Raw genomic sequence first — 23037 nt, forward strand, 5'->3', positions numbered from 1 at the left:
CAATCACACAACTTCTCTCACTTACTCATCATTTAAGCAAACAGTCAGCAGTTACGGGTAAAGCCATCTTTTGCAGCGAAAATTTCTGAAGAAAATCATCAAACAATCTGCCATCGGACTGTGTTATGAAGCAAGTAGACCAGACAGATTGTGAAGACAGGAAGCATCTCCACACCTTGTGGCCTTCATTTTGTAACAAAATGGTGTAAATATTTAAAGCATATGCTCTAGAGCTAGTAGATCTGTGAGAAAGCAATGAGAAACTATTCTGAAATTTGATTGTTTTAATTGTTCAAAATAGCAAACACTCCCTGGCTCCAGCTAACAATCAGTGCTTTTTAGTGATGATAAATTGCCATCGATGCTGATGCAGATACTGACTTTTAAGGAGTCAGAAATTCCAATATCAATATGCTATGCTACAGTTATATTGAATGGGAAACGTTACACAGTAACTGTTTTGTTTATTAAGATTCCAGCATTGCATTTTACAAACTAGCTAGCAGCTTACTATGAACACACTGCTTAACTCCACACTACCATCTGCTTATTAGTGATAGATACGCTGCTCCATGTGCTGCAGACAGTACTGATAATATTGTAAACAATGTCACTGCTGGACAAATGATGTGATGACACCATTTCTGAATTACTGCAAGCACTTTCTTCTGCATTATGCTTGGGAAAAAATATTTCTGTTGTAGGCCAATACTTGAAGATAATTTAAACTGACTGATATGTTGGCTGGGTTCTTGTAATAAAATAAGCTTTTGTCAGGGTTTGGAGCATCATTCAGGCAACACAAACAAGTCTGAAAGGCATCTGTCTATTAATTTGTTGACATATAAGTATGTAGGTAGATTTCCAAGTCATGGTAATCCCACAGACTTCAGTAAAAAGCAAATGGATTTCTCTTTTGGGTTCTTGAAGCTGTCTCACCTCTCATGCAAGAGGGCTCTCATCCACAACTAAGGAAGCCTCTTGGGTGAGAGGTGAAACATTTTCAAGAACCTAAAAGAGAAATCCAGCAGTTTTTTTTTTAACCTCAGCTCCAAGGATATGCAGACTTTCTGTGGCGTTCTGTTAGTGTTGTGATCAGAGATTTGGTTAAAAGGTTGTAAAGTCTGCTTTTACAATCCAGTTGCACATAGTAAGCTAAAACTACAAGGCAGAATGAGCGTGAGGAATGCAAACACGCATGTAATGGATTTTATAGACTAATAAATGTCATATTTTTAAAGACACAGGGGTAAGTGGGTTAAACCTACAGTGATACATCAGCGTGACCTTTTCAGGTAGGACTTTCCTCACAGTCAGCTGTCTGACGCTGAAGCCTCACCTTGACTGTTTTGTGTTTTTGACATTTTTCATCTACGTCACTCTATGGCTCGTTCAAAAAACGCTTCCGTCCCTCCTTCCATCTCCGCCCCTCGACCCTGTCCTAGGTTGTGATTGGCTGGGCCGGACGTCGGTCACTCCTCCTCTCCAAACAAGCTCCTCCTCTTCCACGACGCTCAGGCATTGAAGCGAGAAGCAGCACTTCTTAGCCAGGTACAGTCTCTCTACTCGCAGGAAAGGATGCTGTAGCTTTCGCCACAGAACCGTAAGCATTTCTTTTCATTGATATTCACAACTCGTGTGAAATTCTGTGTGTGTTTTTGCTGTTAACGTGTAGCCTACGTGTCAGTGAGGCGGCAGACTTGGCAGCGCTCCTGTGTTGTCTTTCGCCGACCGTTTCAGCGCTCAAGTGAAATATCGCTTTCGATAGAATTATTAATGGATTCCTGTTGACATTTGGTGATTAGTTGGAGTGCGAGAGTCGTTATGTACGTGTTAATTGTGGTGTCTGAGCTTTTTCCGAGGCGGTGTGAGCGCCGGGTTCATGAGCACATGGAATATATTGGACATTTTGTCTGCGCTGACAAGTTTGAATCGCCGTGTTGGCAGCAGGAACTGAGCACAGCGTGAATTTAAACGGGACACCTGTGGTTGGTCCCTGCAGAGTTTGTCCCCATTACTCAATATGTGATTTAACCAGTCCTCACTGGCTGCTGGTGTGACATCATCATCAATCAAACTGTTATTTTCATGTTCATTCTGCTTGTTTATATTAAATATTAAAATTAGGGATGGACCCATATGGTTTTTCAGGGCAGATATTAATTATAAACAATCAAGAAGAACAAGAACTGATGTTTCAAACCGATACGGTTTAGCAGAAATAATTAAAATCTTGCTGTCACAATTTAGAAGGGCACAAACTCCAACACAAAACGTAGTCGAAATGCCTTTTGTTTGGTTTGCTGTGTTTTGCATATATTTATTAAAAGAAAACGTTTTAACATTTACCCCTCCTTGTTGATAGGCTATTGCTGATGATGTAACCAGTCAGATAGATGGACATTGTTTAACATGATAGCGGTCTGTGGTCTTGAGCAATTTATTTTATTTAGTCAGAAATTGATTGAAAGTATTAAAATACCAAATATCAGACAAATGTGGAATATTGCATCAAATTATTGACCTGCCCAATTATCAAATCTGATATTGTGTACAAACATACAACTCTTCTACAAAAATGTTGAAAAAACTAATCAGTACCTATTTTGATTAATAGTTTTCACACAATATATTCTAGGAGAAGCATGCATAGGTTCCAGCTTTTCAAATGTGAGTAATTGCTCGTTTTCTTGGGCTTCCAGAACAGAAAAGTGAATGGTTTTGATCAAACAAAGCTGTATGTTAGGTTTGAGCAATATGATTGTGTCATGACCTTTACTTATGATTGGAAATCAAGGAAACCAATATCCAATATTTGAAGCTAATATACATTTGCAGGAAAAGTTAGAATTGTTGTGGCATTTTTGAGTAGCACAGCCTCCATCAAAGACTTGCTTTAAGGTTTAATTTGACATCTGACTAGTTAAAAGAGAACTTTCAAACATTTATTGTTTGTTTTTGTTAGGCTGTTACTTGTTATGTATAATCAGTCAAATGTGCTGTGAGCAGGACATCGCTTGAGACGACAGAGTTTTCTCACAGACAGAGAGAAGCAGCTGCATCAGAACCAAAGTAGCGTATTTCTAAAATAGTCTATTTTATCAGAAAGTGTTTAAAACATAATCATACTGGTAACTTCAAAAATGCTGAATATTAGCTCCTATAATCGATCCGCCTCTGCTGGATATTTACAGATATCACCTTGTACTCGTTTGATGGACACTTCTGTATTTTCCTCAGAGTATTATTTATTAAGAAATAAGTCAATAATAAAAAATAATTGCTGGTTGTAGCCCTAAGCGCCATTAATTCATGAAAGGAGCATAAACCTTTCAGCACTTTCACTCCAGTGGTGCTTGAGTGACTTTGCTTTTATGATACTGTAAATCAATACTTGGCCTTAGCACCTCCTAGTCCAGACAAGATCATTTTATGCATGAGTGGTGATGGCATCACTATCACTGTGCCGTTCTCAGATTGCCTGTGGGTGCACACTGCCAGCCCAGCACTCAAGCTAATGTAAATAAAACTGCAGCCATGGAGTTTCTGTGTTAACATGTTTAATCATACAGTGGGGCCAGTTCATAAAGCTGCGATGAAATATGGGTTTGATTTTCACATTACATTCAATAATGGCAGAGAGGGATAAAAAAAATGGGTTTAATTACCGGTCTTACAGTTTTCAGGAAGCCTTAAAACTTCTACTGATGATGAATGTCTGTCTGATCAGGGAAGTAGCATCATACATAACACATAATGTCATTTAGTGGACTAGTCAATTAATGGAAAATATATAAAATATTTTTATAATCATAATAAGGATTTGCTGGTTTCTTTGTTTGATATAATTTTAAGCTAAATGCTTTCAGGTTTGATTGGGCAAAATACTACATTTTCAAATGTCAACTTGCTCTCTGGACACTCTAGATGTTTCTGACATTTGAGAGATGAAATGATTTATTTGTTAATGGAGAAAACATCAGGTTACTATATAGAAATGATTATTCATTGCAGCCCTACTGAGCATCCGAAGCATTAGAAGAGAGAGAGAGTACACCAGATGAGAAATCTGTGTTCAGATCCATTTGCTGGCATGCATCTGCCTTGTTGAAGTGCTCTTGAGCAAGAGATTAATTTCCTACTCCAAGTGGCACTGCTCCAGTCTGCGCTCCCAGCACTCACAGGATGTCGAGCCAAAAGAGGATTGCGTCACATGTGCGAATTTTCTCTGTCAGCTGATCACTGTCCAGCTAAAATGTTTTTTTCCTGCTGCAACATTTTTGGGTGTAAACATCCAGCATGGATGACGTGACTGACTGAGTTATCGCTGTGTCACTTTCTCCTCCTTTACACAACACCCACTTAAAAGCTGGTAAATACAGAGCACTCCTGCTTGACTAATACACCAAGTGGCCACTCTGAGAATAGCCCGCCTGTGGTTGTATGAGGTTCTAGACTGTTGTCCTACTTCCATTCAAGCCAGCTGGTCAGCACCAAGACACTTGTGAAATCATGTTTCTCCTGGTAACGCTACAGGTTCTATTAATAGCCCTCATATTTCTCATAAAGAACAAACAAACTGAATATATTCTTGCCTTTGCCTTGGTTTTTTTTGTATCCATAGCAACTTGTGATTGAGGAGTTACACAAAGTGTCCCTTGTCTCAGCAGGAAGAAGACAGAAAGACATCTGTTGTGATGCAGCTTTTCAAAAATACAACGGTCAGGAATCTAAGGGCATGCTGGTTCTCAGGCTTGTTCTCGTTCTGTTTCTCTTTGAATGCACATAAAAATAACTGACTGCTGACTGGCATATTGGGGCTGCTCTGTATCTCTTTGATTACTTGCTGATACATTCATACTAGCTTTTTCTCTGGCTGCACACAGGAAGCACAGGCTCAGACTTTCTTTCAGACACAAACCGATTGTTAAAGTAGCTTCAGACAAGTCAGTGCTCCCAGCCGTACACTCAGTCAGCTTGTCTGACCTCTGACATCAAGTCTATGCGCTACTGCCACCAACCAATTGAAAACCATATGCTGCCGCTCATTGACTCTATTTTTGTTGCAAAATTTGGGTGTTGATGTATGAAACAGCAAGATAAATACTGCCAGATGTGAATCTATTTAAAGCATCTTATGCTTCGGCTCTCTGATAATCAGTGGATCATGCACAGCTTTAACTCAGTAATTCTGTAAAGAAGCTTTAGCCGAAGACTGTGCTGCTTCATTGGAGGTAGAGTCACAAATTGGTCATCTATGAGGACCTTTTTGCAGTCCTAGTAAGCGAGAAATGGGGAGGATGGACAACTATGTGGACTGTCAGGTTGATGGCAGTCTTGCTGTTGAAAGAATGTGTGACAGAAAGCGGATGGATTGGCTGCTAAGTCAACGCCTGTGTGTTTGTCATGCCACGACTGGAAACTCCAGCCTGACAATTCCTCTGGCTTCGATCTGAAACTGGTAAACAACAAGACTAGGCTTTGGTTTTGAAAGCCATGCAGCTTTCTAAAATTTCTGGTATGCATTAGCTGTTGTCATGCATAACTCAGATGAGGATATACTGTGAACTTATTGACTTATTAGATTATTGTTTTTTAAATTTTTGTTGAATTCTGCCTATATAAACTATACTTAAAAGTCTATTTATGTCTCCGATCAAAAGGGTTTGTCGTAGTAAAGCTTTGAGTGAACACAAGTTGGTGATCTTGAAACCATTTAATAAGGCTTGGCCCTTGCTGATTGCTGTGTATGGCATGAGCAGGAGAAAAATTTGCTGGTCTTGCATTTGCATCCCTGCCTTTTTCTCCTGAACTTGTGCATGTAGGTACTTCACTGAAAACTGGTTTACAGTCAAATCTACAAAAGGAAAGTCAGGGGAAAACTGTTCTCATCATAGGGACTTTTAGGTACTTTTTTCTTTAAGGTAAGAAGAACATGCCCAATTTAGATTAATTTACTATGGATGGGTTTCTTGTTATACCAGGCAACACTCACATTGCTATCCGTTCCCCTAACATCTAACACATAAAGACAAAGCCAATTATCCCCTATTTGCATCTGTCCTGTCTCTTCCTTCTTCTCACAAGCTGATCACACAATTTCTGACACATGGTTAGAAAAAAAAAAAGCAAGAGACACACGAAGTAGTTACTTTTCCACCACCTTTAAACCTTTTATTCCCTCATTTGGGCCTTGTGACTCTGTTTCATTGGGCCTTGCCACAAGAATGACCCCTTTCCATCTTAACAGATCATTTACAAGGTGTTATGGCATTAATGATTGACTCACATTACGTAAGACTAAAGGTAAAACCCCAGCACTTCTAGTCTTACAGTGCAGGAAGCTGGTTGGTGTACAGACCTACAGTAATCACTCAGCTGAGGTAAGTAGGGCACACAGTGGATGTTCAGGGACTCATCTCCCAGCTTCATTTACAGTTTGTCTATGGCACATAGTGTTCTGTGGCGGTTAAACTCACATGCAGCTTTCACACAGGGTTGTGAGGTGAGGAAGTGTCATGAAGTTGTCACACTTGAAGCAAAATCTCTGCACTGATGCAGTTACAATTTTTGAGGTTTTGCTCTGAGGAAGTCGGCTGTTGCACACTTTGCGGCTGGGTTGTGTGAAAGGGAAAAAGCCGGAGGAATGGAGGACAGGGCTGAGTGTGTTATGTAAAGTGGTATTTACTGCCACTTATTATATATATGTGTATGAATAGCCATGATTCAAAGAATTTTGCTGTTAAAGGCCCTGAGCTTCTACACTACATGTCAGTGAAGAATACTTACGGTCGGATGCACCTTTTGTTGTTTATGGTCTAGACTACATATGGGCGCATTTTCACAGCGGTAAGATGGAGAAGCTATGTGTAATAAATACCTGACTTGATTTAAGTCTGCAAAGCTTCAGATGCAGTTGAAGAAGCCAGACGTGTCACAGCCTGAAAAGTACAAGCAGAACAGCTTGATGAGCTAAATCAAGCTCCCGGCGTTTATCATTTGAAGCCTACTCAAATATATTGTCTGTCCTTTTAGCCTGTGCTCCAGAGCTGTGAAGTAAGTGGGCTGTCCATGTGTTTCGGCCTGCTTTCAGCTGAGTGTTGACTGTAGCTAGCCTGGTGTTATGGTGTGTCAGGGGTATCGAAGCACGGAGCACATTCTTTCCTGTTGATGACTCACGTCCTGAGCATGGTACTGACTGTAAGAGAGGCCTTGGGGATCTACAGAACACACACTCACGTAAACCACAAGGGTGTTTTGCAGGGAATGCAGCTAGCAGCATACTTCAAATCCAAAAGTTTACACAAATTTGCATGCATGCAAGCCCACACAAAGCCCACAGGCATTCCCTCACCATGTTAATCCATCAGACAGCACTGTGCCCCTCTCACACATGTATGGTACACCTCCATGGACACAGAGATCTTTGATAGCATCAGGGTACAAAGAGAGTGGCTTTAAAACGCACACAGAAGCACAACATACACAGCCAGGCTGGAGCATGTCATTAGTGGCAAGCATAGGAATGAAGTTAGAGTGTGATGTTCCGTGTTCCTTCTGCACAGTCATAAACATGTACAGTACATCCATGTAATTATGTAGCACCATCAGACCAAACTCCACAAACAAATCAAGGCAAAACAAACGCTTTTTAAAAAAAAAAATTTTATTACTGATGGTTTGAAATCATTAATCTGGACCACAGATTTTTTTTTCTTTAAAAAGTAAGACTTTGCAAACATGAACAGCAACAAACAATAACGTGGATTTCACTTAGGACAATCATTTCAAGGATTTAACTATTAATTGCAATTATGAAACAATTCTAATTTATATTCATATACATTTTTCCACCTGATTACACAGAACATCAATCAAATCTTTATTTTTATGTTAGATATTTTAAACAAAACTGTAGCAAAACCTTTAGGTATTATCTATCCGTCAGAGTTTACTTTGTTCTGCTGCCTGTATTTCATTTGAAAACCTTTATCTGCTAATGCTGCTGATGCTGATACATGGTTTTGATCTCATCATACATTTCTACATAATAGAGATTCAAATCTAAAATACTGACACAGCAGAGGGATGTAGAGATGAAAGAAGTGTGTGGCAGCAAAATCAAATTCAGTAGTATGTAGGTGGAGTGAATTCACACTGCACAGTATGTATATAGGCTGCTTTAGTGTTAGAAATAGGATTTGAACATATATGTTGTAAAGATAAAGGAACAGTGTGAACTGCTGAAAGGTTCCAATAATATCCAACCTCATCATTTTGGGCTCTTTTTAAATGGAAGATAAGTAGTTCCCAAAACTCTCATGTTTCTTGTATTGTACCACCATAGCATTAAATACTGACTTGGAAACATTTATTCGAGTGGCTTTGAGTGTATACTTAGTTGAAATTTACAAAAATAGTCTGTATAAAGCCTCACATTTGACAGAGCACATCTAAATTTACATTCATTCATAGTGTGTCTGTGAGACAACACTCATGATAATGATTGTATTTTGAGTATTTGTGTCTAGCTTCCTTAAAACGCAGCTACTTTGGACTTTGGGGATTTTACAGTCAGTCAGACATGCAGTGAGTAAGTCATTCCTTTCTGTTTTTATCTGTCGGTGCTGTTGGCTGCTACAGTTCTCTTCAAAATAAGCACAACCTTTGTACTGTTGTGACATCAGTTTTGTTTTTAACCTTTCTCTGCAGTGCTGACTGTTGGCGTGGCCTTCAAAGGTCAGAGTGATGCTCCTGGCGGCTCTGCTGTGATCGTTGCTGCTGCGGTTTCCACAGAAACAAGACAACGCTGGGTAGAAAGCAGTCGAGTCGCAACAAGATGACATCACCGTCGCCCACTCACAGTGACAGCAGCGGCTCCTCTAAACACGACAGTAATCAGGTATGTATAGTGTGTATTATAGTGTGTATACTACAGTTCAAAAGTTTGGGGCCACTTAGAAATGTCCGTATTTTTGAAAGAAAGGGATTTTTTTTTTTCAATGAAGGTAACATTAACTGAATCAGAAATAAGATCTAGACATTGTTAATGTGTTAAATGACTATTCTAGCTGGAAACGGCTGATTTTTAATAGAATATCTACATAGGGGTACAGAGGCCCGTTTCCAGCAACCATCACTCCTGTGTTCTAATGGTACATTGTGTTAGCAAATCGTGTTGAAAGGCTAATTGATGATTAGAAAACTCTTGTGAAATTATGTTAGCACATAAATAAAAGTGTGAGTTTTCACAGAAAACATGAAATTGTCTGGGTGACCCCAAACTTTTGAACGGTAGTGTAAGCTTAGTGCAATGCATGAGTTTGTGCTTGCATCCACTGCGAGCATTTCAGTAAAGTGTTTTTCTTCTTAGTTAATATCATGAGCAGGATGTACCATGCTGTGAAGGAGGTCAGTCCTGTGTCTGTGTTAGGGCTGTCCAATATACTGTCTGAGTTACAACCCCATAAATCTTAAAAAGGAAAAAAACTCAAGTTGAGTTGCTTACAGGGGTCTAGCTACCTAAGATATTTCACTCCTTACATTTTGAATTACTTTCCATCCTTATCTTCTATCTGCTGGGTGTAAACACAGCTTGCAGTTCAGTCCAGTTCAGCCAAAAACTCCTGGAATTATATTTTTTTCATGTGACTAGTGGTTGTAGATGAGTCAGTAATGACTTCTCGGTTGTGTCCCAGAGCGCAGAATTTTTTGTGTTGGACAGAATCTGGTTGCTATAAATGATTTATTATTTATTTGCAATTTTTATATGAGACATGTTGAAGTGATTTTGATGAAATATCTTGATTTTTAGCCTAGATTAGGTTGTTTTTCCTGACTAAACTGAAAGTCATATAGTATTAGTTGAAGAGTTAAAGGAAATGTTGAAGATCACAGTTTCTGGCACTGATAAAATGTAGTTTAGGCAATTAAAAAAATACTTATATAACATCCCTTTCATACCCGCCATCTGGTTTTGGGGTTTGCACTAAAAAATGCCACTGGTTTCCTGTTTTTACAATGACAATATTATTGCACTGAAATGTTACCTCCGCTGATGATGAGATTTGTGCTGTTCATATGCTTCTGTTATTTCGAGGTAAAGAACTTCGCCGCGAGCCTCATGCTGTATTGCTCTCATGTCTCCTTTCAGGATAGCTGGGAGATCGTGGAGGGGCTCAGGGGGGTTCCTGCCAACATGCAAGAGCCTGACAGACAGGAGGGCTTCCTGCTCAAGAGGAGGAAGTGGCCCATGAAGGGATGGCATAAGGTGAGCACCTCACGAACCAGCTTTAAACCCCAGACAGCAACAGCAGTGAGACACCACTTGTTACTGAACACAAACACCACCCTGCTGCTGTCTCTTATTGAGCCGAACACGGAATGTTATGGGTTTTGTTATAAGGCGTATCAGATAGTGCACCATAATCCTTTGCACATATTTTCTATGTTGTACTATCAAATGCTTCTCATAATACTGCACAGAAGCCTTAGCTGTGCTTTCTTTTTTGTTATCAATTTTGAACCAGCAATGCTTTCCGCCTTCCCTAAATGTCTAACTAGAGTTCTGACCTCTTATCTTTTAATACCTCGAGCTATTTCCACATTTCCTCCTCTTCACCATTATAGCTCTCTGTGTTTCCTTCTTTCCATTCTTTTTTATTCCCGTTTGATTATACTGTAACCCTGACTCATCTTCCTCCCCCTCTTCTCTCTGTGAGTGTGCTCATGTGTACCTGGAAACTTCTGTGTTGCAACATGATGGAACTTTACTAGTCATGTGTAACCTAATCAACCGGCCTCAGATAGTGTCAGGGTTTCTCGTCAGCATGCTCTTTTTATTGTAGAACTAAGGAATGCTTGTAACTTGTGGTTACGCTGATACATGATCATTATCCATAGTGCTGCTGATTATGTATTCTACTGCTGCTGCTGTAAAATTTGAATGTCAAGGTCAAAGAAAGTAGTGTTATTGGTGCAGCGTCTGCATGTAATTTTTGTTGGCTTTATATAACTAACATTGTGTTATGTTAATGGTTATTGACCGAGTTTGATTTCTTCTCACTTAGAGATACTTCATGTTGGAGAAAGGCATCTTGAAGTACGCAAAGCATGGGACTGATGTAGGTATCACCTCAAGAGCACCATCTGTCTGTCATTCTTCCACACATACGCATAAACTATGAACTAAGTGCAAACTGCTGTTTTTGCACAGCTGAAGAAGGGAAAGCTTCATGGCTGCATAGATGTTGGCCTTTCCGTTATGTCGATCAAGAAGAAAGCCATGTGCATTGACCTAGACACAGAGGATAACATCTATCACCTTAAGGTAATTCTTGAGACTTGGGTTTGTTTGACTTCTACATGATTCTTTGCCTTTTTTTGGTCTGAAACTTATACCGCAACATCTGTAGACTTTCATTCTCTAAATCATGCAAAGAAATTCTAAGGATTTTTTTTTTTTTTTTTTTAAAGTTGATGATGCTAATTTGACTTCATGGCACCCAGGTGAAGTCTCCGGAGCTGTTTGAAGAGTGGGTGTCGAAGCTGCGTAATCACCGTGTGTTTCGGCAGAATGAAATTGCTACGTATCCCCATGAGAGGCACCTCTTCCACCCCCATGCCTCATCCTCGCCTTCACTTAATGACTCCCTCAGAAAAGTAAGTTGTCCCTGTGCTCTTTTATAGCAAAAAATAAATACGTCTTTAATGTTGCTGCAGGGATGTGTTATGTGAGAGCATGTGTTTCATGCTGTCTCTATTGCTTGTCCAAACCAGAGGGCTACTCTCACCAAGCAGGCGTCAGTCCACCAGGCTAAGGTTAGCTCCTGGCTCCACTCCTCAGAGGAAATGGACAAGGCCTGCAAAGGTTGGTTGCTTATTGTTGCTTTTTCTCTTTGTCTCTGCTTTCTGCTCTCTCAAAGTGTTTCCAAGCTGCGTGTCTCGCTCTTTTATGTCCCATTTTATCTCTCGTCACTGTGCCAGCGTGCCCCCAAACTTTGAACTAATAATAATCTCTGTTTCACTCAGACTTGGAGGAATGTGAATCTTATCTGCTGGAACTAAATCTACTGCTGAAGAGCATGGAGGTCCTCCACCGCACGTACTCCGCTCCAGCCATCACTGCACTACAAGTAAACACAGGAACACGGATTTAGTGTACCATAGTGTAAAATATTAAAGAGTTATTTAGCTCTATTAAAACTATTTGCAGTAACATTCAATGAAAAAGTATTTCCCAACTTTTTTGACAGAACAGAAAAGTGGCTGCTGGAGAAAAAAGAGTGATCTTAATATATACGTTTCTTACCACAGGCATCTACTTATGACATCCCCAAAAAGGAGAAAAGACCGAGGAGGTGGCGATCCAAAAACAATGGCAAAGAAACCAAATCCACGCTACAGGTACATGTCCAGCTTCTTTTTCATAATCATGTAATATTGGAAATGAACGGAAAGTAATGATTCTTTGTCCACCAGGTTCCTAGCTGCATCTCCTCCAAATCTCCTCGCCTTCATGCCTCCAATCCTAACCTCTCCACCACAGAGTCAAATGCCCAGGAGGTCTGTCCTGAATCCCCAGACTCCCCTACAGACGTGTCACGTCTACAAGAAGACTTCTGCCGACTGGCCAACAACAGTGAGTCCATGTTTGGGTCTTCTAGTTTGCCCAGGAGATGACATTCACTGTAGATAGAAAAATAGACTTTTTGTGTTTACTTCTTTAGGACAAGATAGTTTCCATGACTACTCTGTACCTGCTCTCTCCCTGCTTTTTTTTGTATGCTTTTTTTTTCACTTCTGCCTCTGGTATTTGCTTTTCTTCAGTCCACGTCACACTGAAATCAGCCTTTAGTTCCCTGTCAGCAGAGAGAGACAGAATGAGACACACCATCGACCTGCAGGGCCCCCAGCCAGCTCAGGTCATGGGCTTAAAGACTTCCTTTGCCTCAGTGAGACTCCAAACTTTTGGTTATGCATGATTCAACCATAAATTCCCAGCATCTCTCACCACAGGTCTAATTTCTATCACTTGTTGTCTTATTGTCCAATCAGGATTGCCCAGGCGCCTCTCACTCTTTGGTCCACCAGGCCTCCAATGAGAGCAAAGCATCTATCCCAGAGTCGATATCGGAGTTCTTTGACGCTCAGGAGTACCTGCTCTCTTCTTCTTCATCTGAGAATGAGGTCAGAAATTATGCACTACATCATTCTTTCTGTCTTCAGAGAAAAAAAAAGGGGTCGCTGCCCACTTACTCCATACCACATAGATACTGATTGACGAAGTTTCAGTACCATAAAATTCCTTTGTGGTTTGTAATAAGCGTGTGGGTGACCATCTGTTTCCTTTGATGTGTTCCTTTAACTTTCCCCCTATGTGGTGTACGTACAATGACTTTTCCCTTCCTCCTTTTCTGCTTCTCCATGTTCAAAACCAAATGGAATAATTGTTTTTTCAATGAATTGATTCCACCATATCTACACAGAAAATGTAGCATGAGCAGCACATTTAGCAGAGTAGCAGCAGCAATCAGAGCTCCATCTGTCAATACAGGAGACTTTCAGGTAGACTGATGAATGTCGGTCAACCCACTTTTTTGATGTAGTCAAAACTCAGTACATAATGACTCTAGTTACACATGTAAAACAGAAAAAATAGACTTGAATCCTATAAATAAGATACAGTTATGAAAAAATACAGCACATGGTGTGTGTCGGTGGTGTAGACAGCTGCACTGATAAACATTTGTTCTGTCAGACATGCGTGAGATGATCAAGCTTTCTGCATGGACGTGAAGTTTAAAGTGTTTAGAAAGCTGTGATTAAATCACAGCTTATCAGAGTGTAAAATAGCATCTACAGATTGCTTGCTTTGGCAAAACTCATAAGTGCTTGCATTAGACAGCTATAGCCAGAAATTATATAGGTCATTGTTACTTAAATTACCTAAAGGGTTAATTGATGGTTGAAGTCCTTCTTCTGAGATTGAATAAGCTCTTGAAAACACTTGTTTGTCTAACAAAGTCACATATTTAGAAGTGCTTTCTCCATGAAAATGATCCCTTCTTGCCCTAAAATGTCAGCGATAGCTCAGGTGTGTTTGCTAACCTTCCACTCTGCTCACACACTGTAAAACTGCTCTGCTCTTCACAATAGCAAGCTGTAATACTGGAGTAATTGAGCCACACATGTTAGAACCCCACAACAATTCTGAAGAAGATGATGAGTAAATTGCACAGGGTTGCCTGCAAGTCAGTGTATCTGAATGTTACTGTATGTTATGTATTGCTCAGTACAACATTAGTAATGGTCATAAATAACAAGCTCTCCGCTTAATTACATTATCAAACAGCTAATAAATGATTGCTAATGTTAGATAAAGGCTCAAAATTTCTTCTTTTGCAACTTTACAAAGAGAAACAGAGCTTCTCTCTTCTCCTCATCTCTCTTATCTCTCCACCCTCTAAGCTGACGGGATTGTTTTGTTTGGTTTGCCATGTATGAAACTTCTGCATCTGTGTTTTTGAGTCATTGATATGTTACACTTCTAAGGTGGGTATGTTCAATCATAATGTCCTCCTAACATATAAAAAGAATGATTAGGACATGATAATATGGTAAAAAAAAATTTCAAAGAATTCTTTAAAATAGTTGAGAATTAAGTTTCAAAGTGACAAATTGACTAACTGTTCTAACTTAAATGGAACTTTCCTAGTACATATAGTCTTTTTCTGAATATATATGACATGATTTTCTGTTCCATCCTGATGATGCAAACACTTTACGTGTGTGTGTTTTTGTCCTTTGATTCTATATTATCGTGACTCGCTGACCTTTCATCATTGATTTTCTGTCTCCAGGTGTCCGACGATGACTCGTATATCAGTGATGTCAGTGACAGCGTCTCCATGGACACCTACAGCAACGAGGGAGGCAGCGAGAGACACAACTCCAGTACGTGATACAGTAACAAGTTGTGTATGTGTGTGAGTGTGAAGTCGTACTAACTCGCTGAACGGATGGAGAGACAGGATTCAGTGTAAAGAGACCTTATTCTGTCAAAGCGCGGCAGTGGATTGTCTGTCTCTGTGCATTTGTGTGTGACTGTGACTAAGCTTGTGTGTTTGTGTGTTTTTCAGAAAGTGTCAGCATCAAATAAATAATGAATGTCTGGAATCACTGAAATTACTCACTTGCTCAAAGAATGTGTTGAACATGACCACTGCCAACTTCCAGATATATTTACAAACGCAGCACAGTGTTTCCTCATGCAGTATGTGTCAAAGCATCTGTGAGCATGCATCATTAATTCACTGCTGCAGATGGTGTTGGTTTTATGTTTTCACTGCATAAATCTTTGCCTTCAGGTAGCGTTAAACAGGAGAAATGGGATTTAATGGCTCACTCAGTTTCAAGTACAAATGCTGGTTTTATCTGGATTCATCTGGTTTAGATGGAATAATTACAGCCTGTGCAGAACTTTACTATATTGATTGTTTAAGTTAGATCAGATTGTGCTAAATGTATTTTAGAATACATGAATACACTCCTTGAATGTTCTTATTTGCTATCTGGTAAAACCTCTCAAAGAGCATAATGCAACAACAAAATGTTGGTTTGGACAATTTGCAGAGTCAACAAATGCACCTCTCCTGTTTCAGCTCTCCCACATGCTCCGTCTCACTCGTCTCTGTTCTTTAAAATATCTTTTTTCCTCCTCACGTCTCTCCTCCAGTTAGCAGCGTGGTGACCCTGGCTCGTCGTCGCTCCACGCTGCCCTCTCCCTGTCCGACCAGCAGCGTGAGCCTGTGGAACATCCTGAGAAACAATATTGGCAAAGACTTGTCCAAAGTGGCCATGCCAGTGCAGCTCAATGAGCCGCTGAACACCCTGCAACGACTGTGTGAGGAGCTGGAGTACAGCGACCTGCTGGACACCGCCAACCAAACTCAAGACCCTTACCAGCGCATGGTGAATAAAAAAAGAATTCACTCATGATAATATTGCACATACACACCTGGACAAGCAAGACAGAGAATCAGTAACATGTATTCATTTTACTGAAGCACTTGGGCTAAACCCATGCACACAGTTACTTTAACATGTGCACAAAGACATTTCAAAGGTTTTAGTAAAAGTTTTCTGACATAGATGTTACAAAAATGCATTTACAAAATGACATCGAATCCCAGAAAATCAAACTTGCAGAAATGTGTGTGGTTTTAAGCTCAGCATTCCTCCTCAGGCAGCTCTTTAAATGCTTCTCTGATGTTCGCCTTTTGCTCAGTGTGCGCTTCTGTCGGAGGCTTCAATTAATATTTCATTTTTAGCACGAAAGTAACATTCAGTAGCTGTCTTCTCTCTTTGATGCTTATTTATAGACACAGAAGTTACACAGACCTAAATGTGTGTAACACTAATAATTCTGCTTACTTAATTCACATTTACCCACATCTAAAATGGTTTCATGTATGAATATACAAACATGCATCATTTTTATCTCCACACACATTCATTTAAGTGCAGTTAGAATCTGAAGCACATTCATTCGCACATGCGTCCACACAACACGAAGTGTTTACACATAAAGACAGACAGATCAATACATTTCTATTGGGACAATCCTCCAGTTCTTGTGGTTGATTCATCTTCCTCATCTGTTCCTGTGCAGGTGTATGTTGCCACGTTTGCAATCACTGCCTATGCATCCAGCTACCATCGAGCAGGAAGCAAACCCTTTAACCCCGTCCTGGGAGAGACGTACGAGTGTGACAGACCTGACAAAGGCCTCAGGTTTATAGCAGAACAGGTACAGTTCACAGTTAACATGACTCACTGAATTAGAATACACTCTCTCCACAGTATAGACTGCTATTCACACTATTTTACACACACCTTTAGCATGAAAACATTTTCAATTTCATTTGTAGAAAGATTTTTTTAAAAATTAATTTTAGACATTTTCTTGTGAATGTAACCTCCTGGTGGTTTGAAAGACTTGTCATCTTTTTCAAAACGTAAAATTACACCTTTAATCAAAGCAAGTTGTGAAAACAAAAGGAGTTTTAAATTCTTTACGTTTCTTGTACTTATGTGTGGTTCTCGACCGAAAAACTAATCAAATCTAAGCTTACAAATGTGATATTTCATCAGAATTGCTTTATTCTATATGTCTAATTTTAAAAACATCACCAAAATATAGTGTTTATGTTAGCTGTATGCTGAAAAAAAAAGTTCTTAGTGTCTCATCGCAACCATGACGCTATGACTGACTCAGTGGTGATCAACAGTCACATGAAAAATTCAGGGACGTTTCGGTTGAACTGCAAGCTTTGTTTAAACTGCACAGACAAGAATTTGAAAAAATTATGAGTGTAATTTGTAAAATATTTATAGTATGTAGAACACCAGTCTATCGCAGGGCTAAACATAGTGACAGATAACCAAGCATACTCACATTCACACCTACGGGCAATTTAGAATCACAGAGAAAACATGCAGACTCCACACGGAAAGATCCCAGATCAAGGGCGGGACGCGAACCGGGGATCTTGTAGCTGTGGGGCAACAGTCCTAACCACCGTGTCACTGTGCAGCCCTTAGTAAAAATGTGACTGGGCCAAAAATAAAAAGAACAGCAACAAAAAAAAGAAAGCGCCCAGAAACTGTTTGGGATTCAAAAGGGCTAAACATGTAAGTTAAATGTGATAAAGTTGTATTTTTAAATACTGATTTGTAATTCTCAAATTAATTGTGACTTCTTTTGCAAGTTGTCATATGTTAGAGGTGTCAGCTAAAATCTTCTTTACTGGAAGAACAGAACTGTCTTCTCGCTCCACTTAATTCACAAGTTTCTCACGCAAACCAGTTTAGAGGCAAACAATGTAAATAAAGGGAGTCTTGGCCTGTGGTGGTCTTGTTTGTTTACAGTAATTATGCTGATCCCTGGTAAAAAAGATGCATTTATCACTGTTCAAACCATTTAACAGATTAATGAAAGGACAACCTTTTAATATTATTTTTTCTCTCTGCTTTTAAGGTGAGTCATCACCCACCTGTGTCAGCATGCCACTCTGATTCAAGAAACTTCAGCTTTTGGCAAGGTAAGCACAAATTATCATTTCCTCTCTGCTTGCCTGGGCTCATCAGTGGTGCCACACCTTTGTTCCTTAACATTTGCTACATGTTGTATTTTACATTAAGGCAGAATACTAGCATGATGGAGGACTTCAGTAACTTTACATTATGTGATAATTAGGCGCTTGATATATTACTGTGCAGATGATATCAATGTGATGTCACTTGTTACACTTTAAAATGAGGTGTGTTCTTAAACAACTCAACATCTACTGGTCGTGAAAGAAACTGCAGCCTGTTTGCATTCCCTTCTGTGCACATGAATAAAGAAGCTGCATAAAAAGACTCTAATATTTGCTTTACAGCTCAGATAACAAACTTCTCTGAGGTATAAGATTAAGATAATTTGGTTGTTTCCAGTGTTACAAGCACTCACTGTTCTGTCATTGTTTCCCTTGTAGATGTTCGATGGAAAAATAAATTCTGGGGAAAATCCATGGAAATAGTTCCCATGGGAACCACACATGTCACACTACCTGCGTAGGTCCTTTACTTATTTAATTATTCAATGTGGGTGTCTGTTTGTATGTGCATGAGTGTTTGTAAGTAATATGAGTGTGCACATCTTTGTGCACACTGTAGGTTGTATGAATAAGGAAGGAAACGTACATTTTTGCCACAGTAAGTGCAGCATGTGTGTGATTTCTACAGCTTTGGTGACCACTACGAATGGAACAAAGTGACATCCTGCATCCATAACATCCTGAGTGGCCAACGCTGGATCGAACACTATGGAGAGATGGCCATTAAAAATGTCAACAGTGATGCCTGCCAGTGTAAAATAACATTTGTCAAGGTTGGGAAACACAGATGCGTAGATTGCTGTTTTGTCATCAATGTCTGTGCTCCAGCTGTGAATGAGAGAAGCTGATCTTTATCCCACAATTCACTCTGAAAACAATTTAGAGAAAATTCTTGAGTGCTCCTTCAGAGAGTTTCTTTTCCGTTTCTTAGCTGTTATGTTGATTAAACACATTCACATGAATCTCGGTCTATCGGACTTTCGTAATAAGCGTCACTGGTTAGAATGTAGCAGCTGATTTAGGTTCATCATCCTCTGAGCAGACACCTACAATTTATTCACAACTGGGGAAAATCCAGCTGTGAATAAACTGTTTAAAGATGACTGCAGTTTTATTTAATGTGATGTGGCCTATAGGTATGCTGTACCATGCATTCAGCACCATCTAGTGGACAAATCAGAACTAAATTTAAAAAATGAATACAGACAGTCAAGTAATATGATATAAAAGATTTGCATCCTAGTATTACAACTAATCTTATATTCCTCATATTTTTAATTATTTTAGTTTGACATTTGAGTCTGTGAAAATTGAGGGATGGAAAAAACGTCAGTAAATCCGAAATCGTTAATGTATTACTATAATGTAGTATTTGAGTTAAACCTGTTGAATGCAAGCTGAAAAACAACATTTCTATCACATCTTTATTGCGTCATTTCAAAACCATTGTGGTTGTGTACAGGGCAACATTAATGCTGTTCAGTCAAACAGACAAATCATACTGTATGTATTACATAACCTATATGATACAAACAATGTATGCTTTTATATTGTGTAATCCGTTTGTTCTCTTCTTTAAAAACTTATTTCCTTTTTTCTCTTCAGGCTAGATCATGGAGCTCTACAGTGAACGAGATCGAGGGTGTGGTTACAGATTCAAATGGAAAAGTGGTGCACTCCATTTTTGGAAAATGGCACGAGTCAGTGTTTCAAGGTGACCCACCTTCTGCCACGTGTATCTGGAGAGCAAGTGAGTGATCGGTCCTTGGAAATTGCAATTAAAAAGTTTTCACACCAGAATACTGTAATCAAACAGCAAAGCCGACCTTGGCAGGACATTATAGTCGTTCATATCTGCATGTGTCTCTGTTTAGATCCCATGCCAGAGGACCAAGAGCAGTACTATGGCTTCACACAGTTTGCAGTGGAGCTGAATGAGCTGGACTCCACCTTAAGACCTCTGCTGCCCCCCACAGACACACGCTTCAGGCCGGACCAGAGGTTGCCACTCTTTAGCTCTTTTGGTTCTGATCATTTTTACAGAAATCTTAATTAATATGTGCAGTCTGGCCTGATGGTCACCACAGATGATCTTATAGTTTAAATGGTTTTAAAGCTGCCAAATCTGACCATTTGGACTCAAACATTTTTTTTTTGATGAACACAATGTTGTGGGCCAAGTCTGATTTAGCCCATGTGGTGTGGAGCAGTACAAGCCTGAGATATGAGCATAACCATGGCAACAGCCTATTGCAGTTTAGATCCAGGAAGATGAAGTCACAAGAATAGCAGTGTCCTCTCATCTCCCAGTAATTGTGTAATAAGATTTTGAACCCCTTGTTTAAGCAGTGTATTTCCAAACAATTTACTTTTAGTGAATAACACTAGAATAAGAAATTATATAACTGCAACTTGTCACCGTGAGTCAGCAAAAGTACGCAAATAAAAGAAAGAAAAATCTTTAACCTTTATTTATTTATGGTGTCACTAAAAATGTGAATGCAACCTGCAGATGCTTTACCAAGGCTGTGTAACTGCTGTGCACTAATTGTATTAACTATGGTATGTTCCAGACAACGCTGGCTGAGGCATAACATGACTAAGTAAATTAAGTGTGATAATTCACGAGCTACGCTGGAACAGGAACTTGAAGCCAGCTGCAACTAATGTCTCTGCTTCTTCCTATAAGGAAAAGCCTGAGTTTTTTGATTTGTCTGAGTGGAATAGGTTGGATGAACGGTCATGACACTCTAGTAGTAGCAAATTTCCACTATTACCCATCCTGACTCAGATCTCTTTATACTTCTTCCAGGCTGCTGGAGGAGGGAAACACAGAAGGAGCTGAGGAGCAGAAACAGAGGATAGAGCAGCTCCAGAGGGAGAGGAGGAAAGTGCTGCAGGACAACAACATGACACACCAGCCACGCTTTTTCAAGTATGCTGCTCTTTGCTTGTTTGTAAGCGTATGAGTCTTTGTGTGCAATCAGACATAGTGTTCTCATGTGTTTTTCCACATAATTGGTGTGTCGCATGATGAGAGATTGCCTCTACAAACAGTCATTCTGAGGTTTTTTTTTTTTTTTAATAACTACTGGGCTCATCACAACAAAAAATGTAATTCGTGTTTTTTATTTAATATACTGAATATTTGAGAGATGTCACTTAATTTAAGTACGACTGAGGCGTCATTCAATATGTTTCAATCACTAAAAAAAAACTTTTTAATTTGTCTTGTTCTGATAGGAAGTCTAAGGATGACACATGGGTGAGCAACAACACTTACTGGGAGCTGCGGAGGGATCCCGGCTTCAGCAAAATGGACTTCCCTGTATTGTGGTGAACTCAAACGTTTCCAGTGAAATTAAAACACAGAGAGGGAAGTATAAAACTGAACTGAGACCAGCCTTCTGACCTGGTCACCATGAATTGTTCCATGTCATGGTAACCCAAACCCACATGGACTTTCTGCTTCTTGTTTGAGGACTGAGCAGAACCTGTAGAAATTCTTTTGGTTTTGTTTCTGTTGCTTGTAATAGTACATTTTTCTCCTCTTTTAACTGTAATTTACACAGTGTCCCTGTAGACTAAACATGCATATCAATATGTTTCGCTGCATCTCAGCATTTACCAAAGTGCCTTTTTATTTGTAGTGCTGCACAGAAATGAACTGCTGTAGCAATTATGCAGAAACTGTTTTATTCAGAAAAATGAAAAATGTTTGGATGCTGTCAGTGTGACGCTTCACTGGAGAGATAAGGACAGGGTTAGAGGTGACGAAGATCTGAACTTGCTCACATACTCCCATTCAAAGAATTTCCTTTTACTTAAGCACACTGTACTCAGAGGTTCTAATTATAGAACAGGATGTCACCTTTTTCAGTATGCTGCCTTGCTATTATCGGTCATGACTGACATAGGATTATGGAGACAGAAAACAACAGTAATACTTCATGTTGAAAGAATTTAATAAACTGCAAAGGGTGGGCAAGTAATGGTGTGTCGTGCTTTGTGTTCTATTTAAGATAACTCAAAAAGGTAAATCCTTTCCAACCACTTATCGGTCATCAAGTGTCCGTCTGAAACAGTTATACATGAAAGATACTGTAGCGTTAGCAGCACTCAGAATATAGTGTAGTATAAACAGACATAGAGTCAAAGCAATAACTTTGGCCCCCAAACTTGCAGTGTGCAATATGTTGAACAAAGCAAATAAAAGCATAGAAAAAAATTAGATCACCATGACAAATAGTTTATGATGGCAACAGTAAAAGCTAACTTTTCTGGATAATTTTTTGCTTGTTTATGGTCAGTTGTTATGTAGGTGAACCGTAGTAGCAGTATCTCTTTTGCATTACTTTACTGTTTCTCGGATTGAAAAATGTGCTTTTTCACTTCAAATGTAATGTGTCCATTATCTATAAATGTTTGTCCTGTGTAGGATTGTGGCAACTGGAGTGACTCTTACCTAACTTTAAGCCCTCAGATGCCCTCATAGAAGGACCCCAGTGTCTTTTTAAGAACTTCTCCAAAGTCTGGCTGTTTTGCACTGGGATAATATCATTCAATAGGATCTCAAACCCCCTTTAGTGGCCAAATCTATAGAGCATCTCCTTTCGTCAGAAGTATATAAGCTTCTAAGTGAAACTCACCAAACAAACAGGATTTTAATATAAAGGTCTTGTCAGAAGCACTGCTCTTTATGTATTTGTCTTCATCCCAATCTGCAACATTTTTACAATCATCATCACATTATGAAGGTTTCATATAGACTAGATATCATACAATTAATAGAGGAGGTTAAAAAGCTGACACTGACTGTGCTGTGCAAAGTTTGGTATAAAAGAAAAGTACAGTCAAGTTCAGGCAATTTAAGGTG

General features: G+C 39.4%; 1 protein-coding gene across 1 annotated transcript; it reads left to right on the plus strand.

Moving 5' to 3' along the window:
• The first annotated feature begins 6365 nt into the window (after positions 1 to 6365).
• On the plus strand, positions 6366 to 22153 carry LOC111570266 (oxysterol-binding protein-related protein 3-like). Its single transcript, XM_055018208.1, has 22 exons — positions 6366 to 6383; positions 8713 to 8902; positions 10154 to 10270; positions 11070 to 11123; positions 11216 to 11329; positions 11509 to 11661; positions 11779 to 11869; positions 12031 to 12134; positions 12316 to 12405; positions 12481 to 12640; positions 12829 to 12953; positions 13057 to 13188; positions 14862 to 14955; positions 15737 to 15972; positions 16673 to 16810; positions 18041 to 18104; positions 18540 to 18618; positions 18790 to 18934; positions 19767 to 19911; positions 20036 to 20162; positions 20974 to 21096; positions 21405 to 22153. Exons 2-22 carry the CDS (start codon positions 8840 to 8842, stop codon positions 21499 to 21501), a joined length of 2451 nt encoding a protein of 816 aa, XP_054874183.1. The 5' UTR covers positions 6366 to 6383; positions 8713 to 8839; the 3' UTR covers positions 21502 to 22153.
• Positions 22154 to 23037: the final 884 nt, after the last annotated feature.

The sequence above is a fragment of the Amphiprion ocellaris genome, chromosome 15, assembly GCF_022539595.1.
Source record: "Amphiprion ocellaris isolate individual 3 ecotype Okinawa chromosome 15, ASM2253959v1, whole genome shotgun sequence".
Lineage (NCBI taxonomy): Eukaryota > Metazoa > Chordata > Actinopteri > Pomacentridae > Amphiprion > Amphiprion ocellaris.

Coding starts and splice junctions, on each gene's coding strand:
- LOC111570266 (XM_055018208.1), top strand. CDS start 8,840: ATGACATCACCGTCGCCCACTCACAGTGACAGCAGCGGCTCCTCTAAA. Junction 11,662..11,778: donor TTAATGACTCCCTCAGAAAA/GTAAGTTGTCCC, acceptor TGTCCAAACCAG/AGGGCTACTCTCACCAAGCA. Junction 15,973..16,672: donor AAGACCCTTACCAGCGCATG/GTGAATAAAAAA, acceptor GTTCCTGTGCAG/GTGTATGTTGCCACGTTTGC.